General features: G+C 39.4%; 1 protein-coding gene and 1 long non-coding RNA gene across 2 annotated transcripts in view; one reads left to right on the forward strand and one right to left on the reverse strand.

Moving 5' to 3' along the window:
• The window catches only part of slc44a5b (solute carrier family 44 member 5b), a 41,133-nt gene that overhangs the window by 1,366 nt on the left and 22,546 nt on the right, over positions 1–17,221 (forward strand). The window contains exon 2 of the mRNA XM_024259133.2: positions 13,246–13,294. Within this exon, the coding sequence (XP_024114901.1) occupies positions 13,246–13,294 (49 nt within the window). The remainder of the gene's footprint in view (positions 1–13,245; positions 13,295–17,221) is intronic.
• Positions 13,056–15,636, reverse strand: LOC118598643. Its single transcript, XR_004947708.1, has 2 exons — positions 15,029–15,636; positions 13,056–13,642 (listed from the first exon to the last, which is right to left on the reverse strand). It is a non-coding gene; the product is annotated as an uncharacterized LOC118598643 (long non-coding RNA).

The following is a 17,221-nucleotide window of genomic DNA, read 5'->3' on the forward strand; positions in this document are numbered from 1 at the left end:
AAAATAGCTACACTTTAAAATTTCCTAAATTAACTGAAAAAAAAACAAGCTTAAATTAGCCTTAACATCTAGCATGTACATATTAGCTTAACTCCAAAAAAGCCTAAAAAAAACCTTAGTAAATGCCAAAATAGTCCAAAACAAGCTACCAGAATGACAATTTTTAAAACTTTAAAACTGTAACTTTTTAACATAATTATGAATAATAAAAAGTCAGGAATATTATTCCAGAATAAATCAACTTGAACCTTAAATAACTTTCAGTATTTTACTCTCCACAAAAATATATTTTGCCAAAATTATACGAGTTAGAAATGAGCTCAAGATAACATCGGGTCATTAATAACAACAGAATAAAATGATCTGGAGGGCCGGATAGAATCACCCAGAGGGCCGGATCCGGCCCCCGGGCCGTGACTTTGACACGTGCTGTAATGACATTCTGGACGTGCTCTCATGCTGTGGTGGAGTGGCTCGCTCCATTAAAAAGGACCCCCCCTCAGCAGTGACGGCCGCCATCTGCCATGAGGTCAGAGACCAGCAGAAAATGTTGTCATCCGCTCGGATTATCAGCTGCACCAGTTTGAGACACGGATCCTCGTGAGGAAGAGCGTCTGAATCCGGACCGACCCGAGTCGGGCCTGTGTCTGGATGTAGATATTATCATCATTTACCACTGATTGGGTCACATGATCATTTACTAAATTACTCAACATCATCACAGCTTTGATCTCAAAGTCCCGCTCTGATCCTCTTTTGATCCATTTCCCGATCGTTCCCAGTCGTCTTTTCTCTTAGGATGATGACGTTTTGCCAAAATCCAAAAATCTGTGTCCTTTTCTAGGACATAGTTTCTCCCATCTGCTGATGCTCTCCCACTAGCGGTTCAGCTGCGTCGTCTGCTAAAAAATTTGAAGCAAACAAAACCGATTCCCATCGCTGCCGAGGCCGGACCGCAGACGCAGGACGGGAACGCCTGCTGTGGGATTTCCTCTCGCATTACGTAAAGACTGCGGCGCTCGCATCGGAGCTGTAACCCTAGCGGTGTGAGACCGGGTTAAAGAGTCATTTGGGTGGATTTCTCACCAACTAGAACCCAACGAGAACCACACATCCTTTAGAAAAATAAGACTTTGTCTTATTGTTATTTTATGAGAAATCTAAATAAACTATTCTTTTTGGATAAATAAAAACAAACTTTAAGACAAAATAGTTTTGCTTTCCCAACTATCAAACAGTTTATAACTTTTAACAGAAGTTCACAAGATTTCCTTTCAAAATAAAAGACTGGTAGACAATGTTCCCTCTAAGCTGCGCACGTGCGCAATTGCGCACTGCTCCCACGCCCGTTGCGCACAGCAAATCTATTCTCCGCACAACATAAAATTTATTCTAAACTTTAAATAAAATTATCATATAAGTAATCTGATGTGTGCTTGACGCTGACAATTTTTTTGACTCATTAATCGCGGATTTTCTCATACGTACCTTTCCACACCGCGCGCGGGCGTCCCGCCCTCTCTCACCGGCTGCTCTCACTAGATCACGGGCGGGTCTCCAACCTCCGAGCTGGTCCGAGCCGAATAAGAGGTGAGACTTCCACCAAAGCAGAGCGTCAGATGTTTGTCCACAGGTTCCTGATGGACAACAGTACAAATTCGGATCAACTTTATCGGGATTCAAATCTTCACCATAAATTCCCAGATTTTCATTCTTGCTGACAGCTAACAGAAAGAGCTCCCCCAGCACGACACCACCCACCACACATCTTTGGAGTTCAGACCTCATGACTTCAGCAACCTGCCAGTCAAAGCTGCAATCTGCCTCTGAGCTGGAGCCCTCTGGAGACGGACTTCCCAGCATGCTCTCTGCTCAGAAGTGAAGCCGGTCGCCGTCTTCTCGCGGTTCTGTCAGATTGTTCATGAAGAAGTTTATTACTTTTTTACATTGACCTAAACGGAGAACGTCTGATTGATCCTGATGGACAAACTGCTCTGCTTTGTCAAACTGAAGACGGTTTCGGAGGTCCGGGTGGAGGTCTGGGTGGAGGTCCGGGTGGAGATCCTGGTGGAGGTCCGGGTGGAGGTTTGGGTGGAGGTTCGGGTGAAGGTCTGGGTGGAGGTTTGGGTGGAGGTCCGGGTGGTGGTCCAGGTAGAGGTTTGGGTGGAGGTCCTGGTGGAGGTCTGGGTGGAGGTCCCAAAGCACAATGAGTCTGGGAATTGTTGGAGCATGCCCAGTAGAGCTTAGGATTCATCATATCTAACTCAATTGGATTATGGATATATGGATTAAAAATACTTTAAAATATTTATTTTGGATTTTTTTCTTTTATTTCCTTTTATTTTCATGTGAAAAAAACAGAAGTTCTTACACCTTGGAAATGAAGAGAAAAAATAAGAAAACTTATTTTTCATCGGATTTGTGCGTCTTTTGATGAATATCATAAATGTTTTTTAGTGATCATTTCTTTACATCAAACCACAGATTCATTCTTTCCATTTCTGCTTCAACCACTTCTTCCATCTGTTCTAAATGATCGTCTTCATGAACGAGTGTGGTGTCGTCAGCAAATAAGATTCATTCTAAACTTTTTAATGCACTAACAATTTCACTTAAAGATTGAATAACTTGGGTCCTAGGACAGACCCTTGAGGTACTCCACAAGTTTTATATATTTGTACATAATGTGTACTTTCGAGTTCCAAACTGCTTTAAATTAACATTTTTTTAGTTCTGTGTTTTTCTTTCACTTTAAAGGGTAACCAAACCCTAAATCAACTTTTTTTGTCTGTCGATCTCTATAAATGGGGCTTTAAAAGTGCTGTTTGTTGGTTATTGCCAAATCTTTGACAATTTGAAACAAACTTGTTTAATTCCAGAATATATAGTCCAAACCCCTGTGTGCTGCCCCCTACAGGTTGAATCCAGGTATTACAGTTGAATTTTGTGATTGTGAAACCATTTAAAGGGGCCATATTATGATTTTAATTTTTATAATTGTACCACTAACTCTTGTTGCATTTATGCTGCGGGGAAAGTTTTTCATGTTGACTTTTGGATAAAGTCAAATCAGGGAATGAAGGAAAAGCCTGATTGTAAATTGGAAAAAAATATTACACTAAAACAGTTTTAAATTCCAAAGCACTCATTTTAAACTAGAAATACATTAAGATTAATAATAATAATAATAATAATAATAATAAACTGTATGTTTGAAAAAATACTGAGAATGTTCTTTCATTAATTAAAAAAATAATAAAAAAAATGAAAATCTGAATTAAAAAAAACACTTAAAAACCTCAAACTTTTCCAAATGAAAAAAGCTGTAATTGCAAAAGCAGCTGTTTTGTATTTTCATTTCTTGTTTTTGGCCTTTTTGTTAATTTCTCTCCTTTTTGCTTCCAGTCTCTGATTTATGGTTTCAACTCAACTTTTTCTTTTGTTTTTCTAAATTTTAAATGTTTCTTTTAAGTTAACTATGCATCCTTTTGAGTTTAACAGTTTTAAAAACTTGAATTTTCGTTTTGTACCTTCTCTATAAGCCGATCCTGATTTGACGTCAAACTTTTTCTTCAGGTGGAGCTGCAGGTCTGAATCCATCCTTTAGTTTTTCATCCTCCCAGGAACAACAACTGGTTTATGTGGTTACCATGACGCCTCGTGAGAAATGTGATCAATAGAGACAACAGAGGAACTGATGCGACTGTAGTCGTGAAGCTGCGTTCCCGCCGTTTCCCGCCAGCGTTGAGACTGAGCTGAACTCGCTCCTTCACTGCAGGATGTTCCGTGAGAGCTCCTGCAGTCGTAGCTCATGTTTGTTCAGTGAAGACCATAAAAACATGGATATGACAGAAGTGCTGAGTCAGACTGGCAGTTAATGAGCTCATTTCTCGCTCGGTCGGTTTTGTTAAGCAGAGCTCCTTAAACCGAAGCGTCCGGACGATAAGCTGCAGCCGGAGCGTCGGCATCCGGGTTCCTCCGTCCAGGAAGGACGGCGGCAGACGAGGAAAGCTTTAGGTCTCTGCTGAATGGATTTATGAGGTTTTAAACTTAAACACAGCTGTGAGCCGAACATGTTATCTGTAATTACAACAGTTTTCTATAAAACTTACAGTAGGAGAAAAGGAACTGCTCAAAAAGTGGCTCGATAGGGTTTAGTTGCCAAAAGAGAAGTAAAAGTGAAAACCCCAAGAAGAAGAAGAGGGTGCAATTCAAGAGCTAACTTCGCTGCTCATATAGCAGAGAAACTGTTTGATTTAGTAAAATTCTTGATCTTGAAGTTGATTTATTTTTAATCCCGACTTTAAAAAAGTCTGCATTAGGTCTGGACCACAGATCACATCAAAGATGAGGTCAACGCTTGATGAATAAATCTGACTTTTGTGGAAAGTTTGGGATGTTAAAACAAAACTCTATTGTCTTAAATGATGCAGGTTGGCTGGGAACTTTTTGCTTTTAACGTCAAAATAAGTTTCAAAACTCTCAGCATCCTATGCAGAATTGAAGATGATATTTTAGTTCAGACAAACACCTGATTAAAAGGGGAAAAAAGGACGAGATTAAAAAAACAAAACTAGAAATTTCCACAAGGTCGCTGACCTCTGGAGTAAGGAAATACTTTCCTTACTCCAGAGGTCAGCGACCTTTCACAGTAAAACAGCCAATTGGACTCATTTTTTACTGATCTAAACTTAGAAGAACAAAAGCAAAAATACAAAAGAACATAGCATCTTTCAAAACTTGATTTGTTTTTATTATTTTTTTTTATGTTTGACAGAAGCTCAAACAACTTTTCAAAATAAAAGCTGCTCTGTGCCAAACTGGATCATCTCAGTGCAGCTCTGATCAGCTAGTAACTAATGTTGTTCAGCATAAGATAATATGTGCTTTTAATTCATAAAAGATCAAACTTTTTATCTCTATTAGTCTTAGTTTGTGGGCTTTGTTTATTTGTTTTCTTTGGATAGTTTTGGTTAGGAGGAGCTGCTGACTCAGACGGTCGACACGTCTGGGTCAGCAGTGTCATGACTTATTTTATATTTGGCTAATGATCCACCATGGACGGATCAAAGAGCCTCATGTGGATCTGGAGCTGCAGGTTGCAGACTTCTGCCTTACTCCTTTATGGAAATTACTGACAGTCAGATCCCTTCAGCACCACGGACAGCACCAGCAGAACTCCTGCTTTAATTAATCAGTGGGATTCCCGCGGTCCGCACTAGTTCCAAGTCGGCTGCTAGGCGCCCAGACATGTCGAGTAGGGGGATCAGGAGACCCCCATTTCAGTACAGAGGGGTGAAAGATCGGCAAATTTATTTACCCGTCACACTATACGGGAGTCGTGCATGAACCGTGCGTGATTATTTCTCCGTTAATATCCAAGTTATGAGTGATTCATGAGTCAGTTCAGTAATTTTAATGTCATGTGTGCCGAATACGCAAGATAAACGTTCTACATTGGAGGTTCATGAATGAAGAGTCTGTTAGACAGACGTGGAGCAGTCATGGAAAGGCTCAAATCTGCATATGCATCTTGCAAAAATCATGCACAATTGCATAAGATTTACATAGTTTTGGAAAAACTATGTTTATTTTTTATTTATTTAACCTTCATTTATCCAGGCAGGACAGATGAAGAACGGTTTCTCATGTTCACCTGTCCGAAGGGAAGATCTTTGAGAAAGAAAAACAGAAATATGTCAAATCTGGACGAGCTGAAGTATTTCTTAAAGGAACAAAACATCTTTAGCAGCTCAAAACCTGAATTCATGTAAAGACGCGTCAACCCAAACCCTCGACAGACATCTGCGCACATCGACGAACTCAAGAAACAGTTATGAATATCCACCGGAATCACCAAACGTCACATGTGCAAAATGTTTGTAGTGACTGTGGGAAACAACCTTGAACTTCTCACTTTAATTACATACGGATCACGGATAATCTGTGATCCACACGGATCACTAGCCACGGTTCGGACCACCCCCCTCCTGCCCCCGCCGCCCTGCGTACCTCGTGCACACATTATTAAAATGAAGTGTCTACCTCATGTACTCTACACCGTCTTTGTTTTAACAAGTTGCTTCTGGACGGTTCTCCAAAAGTCTGTAAACCTGAAGCTCCCGCCACGTGTGGGAGGAGCTTACGTCAAACACTTTTCTGGAACTCGTCATAGAGAAAGCGGATCCACAGAGATCAGGTTTATTGGAACGTGCCGTCGGGGGAAGGAGGTACGGCAAGCCAAAAGGGTCAAAAATAACCAGGAAAAGTGGGCGTGGCAGCGCCTCACCTGCACATGTACTACGGATAATAATCATTATTTAAAATATTTGAAGGTTTACACAGTTAGTTTCAATACTACAATTATACCAACAAACAATAAAAGTTTAATTCTAACTATTTCTCTTTTTGGGGGGGGTGACATGTTTTACATTTTGGTTTATGTTCAAAGATGTGTGAGGGGATATTTATGTTTTGAAGTATTTTAGATCATTTTCTCTAATATATGTTTTAAAGCTTTTGAACAAAGTAATTTTAAACTTTTATCGTCTTGTTTTCTCATGTTTTTTACTTTTTGCTGACCTGAAAATTGATCCAGTTTTTTTGTTTCTTTCTTCCTTCAAACTTTTGCCTATAAAGAAAAATGAGCAGTTTACTTTGTAAACAATATTTTATAACAAAGTAAAGTTTATACATAGTTCTGTTTTTACTGATATCTCCCATTTTAATCTGATCACTTAAGTCTTTGTGACCCAGTTTTTTAAATGCATGTTTTTTAATTACTTTATTCTTTTAAGCATCTTCAATGAAAATTTCCGATTTAGAAATAAATCCTTTTCTGAACTGCTCATTGTTGATGATGACATAGAAAAAAGCAAAAAACTAAACGTGAAAATTCCCTTTTTTTCTCTTTTTTTTCGTTTTTCACATGGAAGCTTAACGGATAACATTATTTTTTATAAGATAATAATAACAGAATAAAAACATAAATATATATGATGTGAAAGCTGCCTCCACACACAGAAGGCTAAAGTGTCGTCACGTTTCCAGTCGTATGAATCCATCTTGCAGATCAATTCCTCTGATTGCATCAGTTTGTTTAGACTCTACTGTCGTGCTAAAGCAGATTTTTATCAGGATCAGAAACTTGCTGGTTATGTAAGAATGTTGGAGCCAAACACAAAGCCTCGGCCTCCAGAAGTTTCTGTTCCCTCTGAGGACGGACGGAAGCGAGCGTGCGCTTTAATCAAATATGGATGAAAAAACGTCATTTCACAGTCAGACTTCAGGCTGGATTCTGTCAATGTTTTCCATCTCGTTATTGTTTGGTTGAACAGTGTTCTGGTAGAGTGTGAAGGTCCATCCTGGAGACACTTCAGTGTTTTTTGTCTCTCATTGATCTGCTGAAGTCTTTGGTCTACGTTTTCATCATGAAACAAAGAGAAACACGGTAAACATCTCCAGTCTGGCTCCAGACGGATCTTCAGATGGCGTCTGTTGTTTGGCTGTCAGAGCAGGAGGACGCCGTGACATTAGCCAGCTCTGCATCAATATCGCAGAGCGCCAGTCAGTGAAGCTAAAAGCGACCCGAGCTGCCCCAGCGTGAGATGCCTGCTGGGCTTTTTCCAGACGCTTCTGACCGCAGACCCCCCATCCTAAAGTCATCGGTGCGTGCACACGCCGCACGCCGCAGTCTGAACGGCTGCAGACCGATGCTGGTTCACGGTTCAGTTAAACCGCTCAGGTCATGAGGTCATCGGACTATGTGACTCAAGATGATGATGACATCATCTGCTGGGGGAATCTTACAAACATGGTCATTTCTGACCGTTTATCCTGAATTTATTTAGGTCAGGGGTCTCCAAACTTTATCTAGTGAGGGCCACATAACTGTTTTCTTCTCTGATGGGGGGGTGGGGGTCAGATTGTAGGCTAACAGAAGAAGTGTAACAATCACAGCCTAAACGTAAACATTTACAGTTTTCCATAAAGCCACACATAACCAAATGTTAGATAATTTATTTCTGTAATCTTCATGGAAAATTTAGAACTAAAACATTTTAAAAACTAGATACATAGCATTACCTGTGATAGATTAATAGCTGAAGATGCTTAAATTAATAACTAAAAACGCTGATAGCTGAAAACACTGAAGGTGATAGCTAGCTAAAAAATTAGCAAAGTGCTAAATTAGCCGAAAAAACTCAATTCTAAATTAGCCAAAACAGCTAACATGAAGCTGAGATATTAGCTAAATGCCAAATTATCCTATAAATCTGGTAAAATGTCTAATCTAGTCAGAACAGCTTGGGGGGCCGGGCCTTATGTGGAGGAGGGCCGGATCCGGCCCGGGGGCCGTAGTTTGGGCCCCTCTGATTTAGAGCAATGATGGAGCAAACTCCATCCTGAAAACTGTCATTTCCCAGGATTTTAAAGTTATTTCAGGTTTTTATTTAGACTCGGTTCCAAAAAAAGTATAAAAAAACACAATATTTTTAGTACATAATAACTTCAGGTTAGCTGCAGTTTTTAAATACTTAAATGACAGTTTTTTATTCATTTGTCATTCAGTTCTGTGATGCTGGAGCTGTGAGGAGGAAATTTAGTAAATAAATGAAGACAAAAAGTGTTTTTACTGAAAGTCCCAATATGACATTTTTTTAAATAAATAAAGTTTCCCAGTAGTGTTTTAATTATGAAGTTTTTAACCAAAATTCCAAAACTTAAATGTCATTTTCCTGTTGATCTAAAGTCTCTGTCAAAGGAGTCAAAAGGTCAAAGCTTTTCACCATTGGTCCTCATTAATTTAACCCTTTAACACCGTCAGTGACACTTAGACACAAAATCTTTAACGTAATCCACTGGAATGATGATAACGGTTGAAAAGTTACAGGAAATCAAAGAAATTAAACACTGGAGCTCCTGCGTTAAAAAATATCGCCAAAATGATGTCAATAAAGGGTTAAAAATGACTTTAAAGGAAACAAAATGATAGATTCAATGAATCTATTAAACATTTAGAATATTTAGTGTTTTCATTCATTTGTGGTTGGTTCATTTACTGCAGAGCTTCAGTTGCTCCTTTGAGACGATGACTCTGGGCTGGAATAACTTCTCGTCTCGCAGCGGTCGGCACTTCCAGACCTCGCCGTCAGGACGGTTCCCCAGATATTTCCCGCTCCACAATCTGTCCGCTCCCTTTGATCTGGCGGGGATTCGCCGTCTCCTCCATATGGATGAACCTCATCTGTGGGGACGGCCCACGCCGAAACCGTTGACGCGTCAGCGGGCTTTGTCTGTCAGGACGCCTCTGATGTCCTCTCAGACGCTCGTCGGTGTTGTTCTGATGTCGAACAAACTCCGGAGATAAAAATAACATCATTTAAGGAGGTCTGTTTGAAAAGGTTTTTCACGAAAGAAAAAGACGAAAACATGAGGAAAACATCAGACATCTTTTAAACATCAATAAAAATAATTATCCAAACTAGCATGCTACCTGCTAGCTCTAACCTCACCTGCGTAATATAGCTTAAAACATGCATAAATGAATATAATTTAAAAAATTAAAAATAAAAATGTTGGTCTTTTCTATGATTAGCTTTTTCTGTGGGAGTTTTTAATGTTTCCTCAGTAAAAAGGCAGGAAATTTAGGAGATTCAAGTACGGCAAACAGCTCTGGGTGAGGCAGCTGTAGCCCCGCCTCCCTAGCGCCGCACACTGTACCTGCAGTGGACGCACGCGCTGTATTGTTTCGGTCATTCATCATCATAAAAGACGCTTTATTTTAAAATTAGCTTATCTCTCGCCTCGTGTCTGATTACGTTGGTTCCAGTTTGTGACTCATTTACTCTTTTTATCTGCTAAAAATGTGCTTTAAAAACACTGTGAGGCAGACAGTCCACCTGCTGCACCGCAGTACACATGCCACAAGGCAGAGGGCGCTGGTGAGCCCAGAGAATGTATGTGACACCGCAGCTAAAGAATCATAGCAGGAGCTAAACAAGTGCAGCCGTCCAGTTACTCTTTAATGTTAACATCAATTTCTAAATGGAGGATTTTGTTTTCAAACCCCTAAACTCCAGAATGTGTTTAGACTCGTCGTTGGTAGAGAACTCAATCAAATGTTGAATAAGCTGCTCTGTCGGGTTCATATGTCTGTAAATCTGACTGATGACGTCAGAGCCTCACCAGCTGTGAACCTCACCTCACATCACTGCTTCCCAGCCGGATTTCTGTCATTAAAATGTGATTCCTGGCCTGTGACGATTCCTCTGATCAGATTATTATGTTGTCACATTGCGTCCACTTCTGAGGTTGTTTGGGTTCTTCTTCAACCTCATCTGTTCTTCGCTCAGGAAGGCTCAGTAATGGTGCACGTCTGTCACGCCGTACGTCACGTGAGGACCAATCCAGTGATAGATATCAATGGTGTTTATATTTATCTTGAGGGAAAATTCAAGATGGCGGCCTCTTCCTAAGGTCAAAGGTCAACAAAACTTTGGTTGTGGTTGAAAAAATGCAAAATTTCACCTTTTGCTAAAAAAAACATCAGCTTAGCTGAAGTTTCTTTGGTTGTGATGTCATCATTTGGAGGGGGGGGTCGGGGTCACTAAGGCCTCATTTTCCCGGGGACGTCGAGTGTGTACATTTTTGTGAGTTTTGAGTTTGGGGATGTGATGTTTTTTGCTCAGAGGTGGAGAAAGGAGGAAGAAAAGTGGAAATAATCGACTCAGAAATGCTGCTGCTGAGGGCCAGAATAAACTCTGGATTTGAGATAATTTCATTATTTTATTTTCATTTAACCTTCATTTGACCAGGAAATCCCATTGAGCTTAGATCTCGTTTTCCAGGGAAACCTGAAAGAAAAAATCCTAAAACGTTTGAACTTCATCAATAGTTCCTCTTAGATGTAAAATAAAGAACCTCTCTGAGCGTTGACCTCTTTTGTCTTGTAAAGTACATTTTATGAGAATGAACAGAATTATTCTGACGGCTCAGGTTCGTTTCCTGTCTTGTTTTGTGTTGTTTTTTCATTGTTTTTGCTGACTCGGACCTTTTCTGAGGCGCAGAAGCGTCTTTGCTCTCTTGCAGCTCTCGTCCTGCTTAGACATTCGGTGTTTCTGCCTTCAGACTCGAACTGCTGTCGCAGAAAAGGATGTAAGGATGAAGCGGGGAAGAAAAGACAAGCAGGTTCTGGTTCTGGAACATTTGACTCAGCATTTCTGGATCAGAACTAGAAGCTCTGCTTCATTTATGAGGTTTCACACAGCAGCGTTTGGACTCTCAAAGCTGCTCAGACTGAGTCTCATCATTGAAAATCCCACTCTGATCATCTTTTTATCTATTCTAAAACCGTTCATCTTTTAATAAAGCTGATGCTGTTTTAGCCAAAATCAGAAGCCTGTGTCGTTTTCTAGGACGTAGTTTCTGCAGAGCAGCAGGAGTTTATTAGAAATTCACCTCTGAATGTGGGCGGGACTGCTGGTAAGAGCATCCCCGCCCCCCTTCCTGTTGCTAAAAGCTTGTGTATTTTCTATCACAAAAGCGATCTTTTCAAGCTGCCTCTTTTCTTCTGCTGCTGATTCACAACAATTTCCATAAAGACATAATCAGAAATGCAGTTTTAATTGAGATTTTCATTACAAATGTCCTCCTTCATCAGTAGAAATGCTACAAAAACATGTGAAAAACACCCAAAATATGGAGCCAAATTGAGGCCATAAAGATTTGAAATCCAAATAAATAATTTTGGAAAAAATATTTATGTTTTGGCCAAAAAAAGTAAAATGTCCAAAACTTTTTGCTATTCTAAAATAAATGTAATTATTTTCAGCTTCAAATTTTCTGATTTTTAGGTTTAAAAACTCAAAATTTCAATTTCAAAACTTTTGAAGCGCGTTGGGGCGGGGCTAACACGCTGATCTAGCTCGTTCAAAACGCAATCTTATTATGCTGATAGTGAAAAAAAAGTTTTAAAATTCAAACCTAAAAATCAGAATAGTTGAAGCTGAAAAAAAATAAGTTTATTTTAGAATTACAAAAAGTTTTTGGATATTTTGCTGTTTTTTAGGCCAAACACCAATGCTTTTTTCAAAATGTTTTATTTGGGTTTCAAAAATTTAAGAACCCAAAAAAACTCCATACTAAATCAGACATTTTTTAATCTTGTAAAACCCGCGAGACTAAAGAATCGACACAAAGAGGGAACTGTTTTGGACAACAAATATCAGTTTCTAGTGTGACACGTTTCTGGATTAACAATGTTAGCTTATAGGATGCAAAAAGAAAAAAGTACCGTCTTTACCCACATTCTTACGTTTGATCTACACATATCAAACATATTGATTCTGTATCATATAGAATATTAACAACAAATTTAGCATTCATTAAAAACATGAACAATAGATGAGCTATTCTCACCATAGAGTTTGGGGAAATTAGCAAACTTTTCCTGACAAAAATGTTTTTGAGATTTTGAAATGAGCAGGAAAGGCCCTCTACTGCCTCTAGTGGAAAGATGATGAATTACATAACATGGACCAAGTTTGGGTTTTTAAGGATCGTTTGGATCATGCTGATGGTTTAGGGGTCTCAGAAATGCGTTCATCAAGTAGGATGTAAATGATTATCATCCAGTATTCAAGTGAAAGTCTGGAGGATCCTTTTGGACACATTTCCAGGGGGAATTCTAATGTTTAGTGTGGTAGAAGGATCTTTTCTGTCCTAAAATGATGCCACTACTCCAACAATTTTACCTGTGAAGAGACGCGGTTCTGAACTGAGGAAGAGTTCAGAAGCATCAGTTCTCCTCAGACTGATGTTTGATGGAATTGATCAAAGTTTAGATCCAGGAATCTAAAAAAAGAGACAAATGAATCTCCACTTCTGTTGACACAGAGAGCGTCTTCTGTTTCTGTAGAATCACCTGAACTTCACTGTTTTTGAGATTTAATTTTATTTCACAATCTTGGATAAATCTTTTACCTTGATGATGTAATGGTCATAAAATAAAATTTTATTTATATTTTCTTCAAATCTGGCTTTGATCTTTGTTATTTTTTAACAGTTGGTTGCAGATCTTTGCAGATCGGCCGGTTTTCTCTTCTTTAAGCTCACTCATGATGAATATCAGCTCCTTAAAAACATGTTGTTTGTGTTTTTAACTCAGTTGTTAATTTATTTGTGATGTTTTTGTAAATAAACATAATTTTCCAACTTTTCCTGATGATTTACTCTGTTTTACAGGTGAGCCGTGCAAGTTTGATCCAAACTTCAAGGGCCCGGTTCAGAACAGGTACTCACTTTTATTTAGTTTTTCGACTGGATAAAGTTTTCTGAATCCGATCCAGTTTGATGTGAACCGCGTGAAAACGTCTCCTCATGAGGTGACAGAACGGTGACCTTCTGCTTTGATGTTAGACGGTCTTCATGATGGTCTGTTGGGTCCAGATGAACAGACTGGCTGTTACTCATCGTCAGCCTCGTGCACATCCTCACATGCATCACCTAAACGTGTGGGGAGAGTCATTCGGTGACGCGATCGCCGCCAAATGTTGTTCGGCTGTGAGGTGGGTCATCAGTCAGTCAGCGGACTGAATGTTTCCTGATGACCGCCTCAACAGGCTGCCGCTACAGAACCGGCCTGATGAGAGAAAGTGGGAAAACGTCGAGTTTCACCAGATTTTATTCACAATCTGAGTTCAAAATGACTGATGGGAATCTAATGACCCAGCATTCTAGCAGCATTTAAACGCATCACTTATGGACAAATCTTGGAGACATGAAGCTGTTGTGGTTTTAAGTTATTTATGCGTAAGTTGTATTTTGAATTTTTTTTTTTTTATTTCTTAATTTTTGTACTTATGCTTAAAATGTACATATCAAAAATTACGCGCACACAAATCGGGGTGAGTTTATTTTCCCTCCATATTAAATAATTTGGAATGAATGTTGTTAATGGTTTACTTTGTTTATAGAGGCAGCTTTCAATCCAGGCTCACATTTATGACTCACTCAACATTTTGTTTAGATTCTGGAATAAATGCATGATTACTTAAAAAAAACAAAACATTAAATTGATGATTTTTTTTCTTTCCTCTGAAGGACAAATATTGATTTACATCAGGGGGCCAAAATCCAAACACACTTGAGGTCGCGGGCTGAACAGGATAAACTTTTATTGAACACTCGATAACTACATTTTTAAAACTTTAAAACTGTAAGTTTTGAACATAATTATGAACTAGATATATAGCATTACCTGTGATAATGCTAGTGTGAATGATGGAAGATGAATTTGGCCGTGAAGATGCTGAAGTTGATAGCCGGCTAAAATATTAGCTAAATTCCAAATTAGCCTAAAAAACTAAAATAAAAAAACAGGTTACCCAAAACAGCTAGCATGTAGCTGAAATATTAGCGAAACTCCAAAATAGCTGAAAAAATCTTAGTAAATACCAAAATAAAGCTAGCAGAATGCAGATTTTTAAAACGTTAAAACTGTAACTTTTCATCATAATTCTGAATAATAAAAAGGCAGGAATATTATTCCAGAATAAATCAACTTAAACCTTAAATAACTTTCAATATTTTACTCTCCATAAAAATGTATTTTGCCAGAATTCTATAATGAGCTCAAGATAACATCGGGTCATTAATAAAATAAAATAAAATGATCTGGAGGGCCGGATAGGATTACCCGGAGGGCCGGATCCGGCCCCCGGGCCTTGACTTTGACATATGTGGAAAAGAGAATCCTGTCGCTCCTCTGTGACCCTCCACGGACCGGACCACCCAAAAGCCCACAGAACCTGTACGGGTCACCCCCCATGGAGGTGGATGTAACCACAGCTTTAGTGAAACTTTTTGTTGAGCATTTTTGCTCCATGAAAACTCCAGTTAATGAGCAGACTTTCTGTTTTTTACAAATGTTTGTGAGGATGCCATAGCAGTTTTGTGTTTTCCTCCCACGCCCAGATGAGGATGTTTTACCGTTCTGGATGAACGCTGCAGAACTCGCTTGTCTCACCTGTCAGAGCTGCCAGGAGTTCATCATTCACATTCAGCTGTTAGGGGGGGTCCATACAGATAGGATTCTTTCCAGCCAGATCAGGAAAGTCCTTTTCCTGACTTTGGCAGCCTCCGTTTGATGCTTTGAAGGTGACTTTGTTTCACTTCTCCGCTGCTGTGTTTACACTCCTCCTCTGATCATGTGACCCGGTGAGGGCGTGGGCAGTCCAAGCAGGAAAGATGAACGTTCAGAACAGACGGTTAGAGTGTGGAATGAAGTCCGTTCCATGTCCAGTAACTTATTTACCAACAGGAGGAAGAAGGATTTAAAGATTGAGAAAACTGCTGTCGCCATGGCAACCCGCTGCTTTGAATAAAGTGAAGTTAAGCAGCCGTGCTGCTGGAACGGTAGAAGGTCGTGTTTTGGTGCAGCCGTCCTGAAGACACCGAGCTGCCACCGATCCTTCATGGTCAGAGTGATGCTTAAAAACGCAGATTTTATTGTTGTGGAGTTACCTTCACACCTCGGGCTCCATCTTATGAGCTCTGTGGCTGATCCAGTCGTCCTCATAGTAGCTGGTCAATCATGACGGTGCAGACTGAAGAACATCTGCACAACTTCTCCAGGAAAACTGGTGCAATTCTTCAAAGATGATGAAAAGGATTCCCTTTAGGATCTCTGAGTTTCCTTTGACTTCAGCTTTAAAAACTGCAGACTGAAATCTCAAGCCTGTGATCCAGGAAACCATGTGCTGATCTTCCCTGATGAGACCAACGGAGCTCTAAAGTCTTTTTTATTTTGAGGAGGAAGAGCTTTCCTCAGGAAGAAGTGAGGATATGGAGAGAAATAAGTATCACCCCGATTTATGCGTAATTTTTGATTTGTAACTCATATAATACATTTTGTGCATAAGTACAAAAATTACAAAGTAAAAAAAAAAATACAAAATGCAATTTACACAAGCACAAATTAAAATTACACCAGCTTGAAACTAATTACACACATAAATCTTTAAAAATTACGCACGAATCACCTCTGACGCACACAAAATCTCAGCTACGCATGGATCAATGGTGAGACTCTTCACGTCTCAAAGATTCATCCGTAAATGATGCGTTCAAGTACTACTAGAATGAACATTCATCAGAGTTTTGTTGTCAACCGCTTTGAACTTAGATTGTGAATAATATCTTGACATTTTCCACAGATATGCTCGATAATTAAAATAAAAAAATGTCTAAATAAGCGTTTTAACAGCATTTTTCCCTTTAAAAATATAAATATGGCCCAGAACTTCCTTGACAGCACCTCCGACACAGAGCTCTGTCCCAAGAGCTGGTCACAGTCACGCAGACAGAAGGCGGCGGCGGCCGGTGGGCTGATCAAGCATCTCTGTCCTGTGGGTGCTTAGAGGGCCTCGCGCCACAATCACCGCATTCTGCCGCCACGTTCGCCATGGGGAAGTCAGACCACAACAAGCACAGCACCATGCAGCGGCCACAGGAGGGGGGCCACTAGCAAGTAGTCCACCCCCCGTAGGATGAGTGTTTTAAAAAGATTTATTTAGACTTTTCTATAATAATTATTAGGTATATCAGTTTAAGAAAGTGGGAAAATGTCAAGTTTCACCAGATAAAATTCACAATCTAAGTTTAAAATGGCGGATAAGAAAACTCTGATGACCCAGCATTCTATTAGTACTTGAAAACATCACTTACGGACGAATTTGTGACACGTGAAAACAGTCTCACCAAAGATTTGTGCATAACTGAGGTTTTGTGTGTCTGTTAGAAGTGATTTGTGTGTAACTTTTAAAGATTTACGTGTGAAATTTGTTTCATTGTAATTTGTGCATGTGTAAATAGTATTTTGCATTTTTTAAAGTTGTAATTTTTTTTACCTCTGCACAAAACATATTAAACCATCAACAATGACTTCCTGATTTCGCAATACAGAATGTCATGTTTAAATTTAAGTTTGACATGCATTCCAGATTCCGCCACTAGACGGTCGAGTGGTTATGGCTGCGGACTCACATTCAGAAGGTCATGGGTTCGAATCCGGCTCAGGAATAGTCCACATTAAAAACTTCTTTTTACTTTTAAATTTTATTTTTACCTCACAACTGTTCAATGCAGGTGAAAGAAATATTTTTAACACAGACACATGCCTTTAAACCATCAACAATGACTTCCTGATTTCGCAATACAG

This window comes from Oryzias melastigma, linkage group LG4, assembly GCF_002922805.2.
Source record: "Oryzias melastigma strain HK-1 linkage group LG4, ASM292280v2, whole genome shotgun sequence".
NCBI lineage: Eukaryota > Metazoa > Chordata > Actinopteri > Beloniformes > Adrianichthyidae > Oryzias > Oryzias melastigma.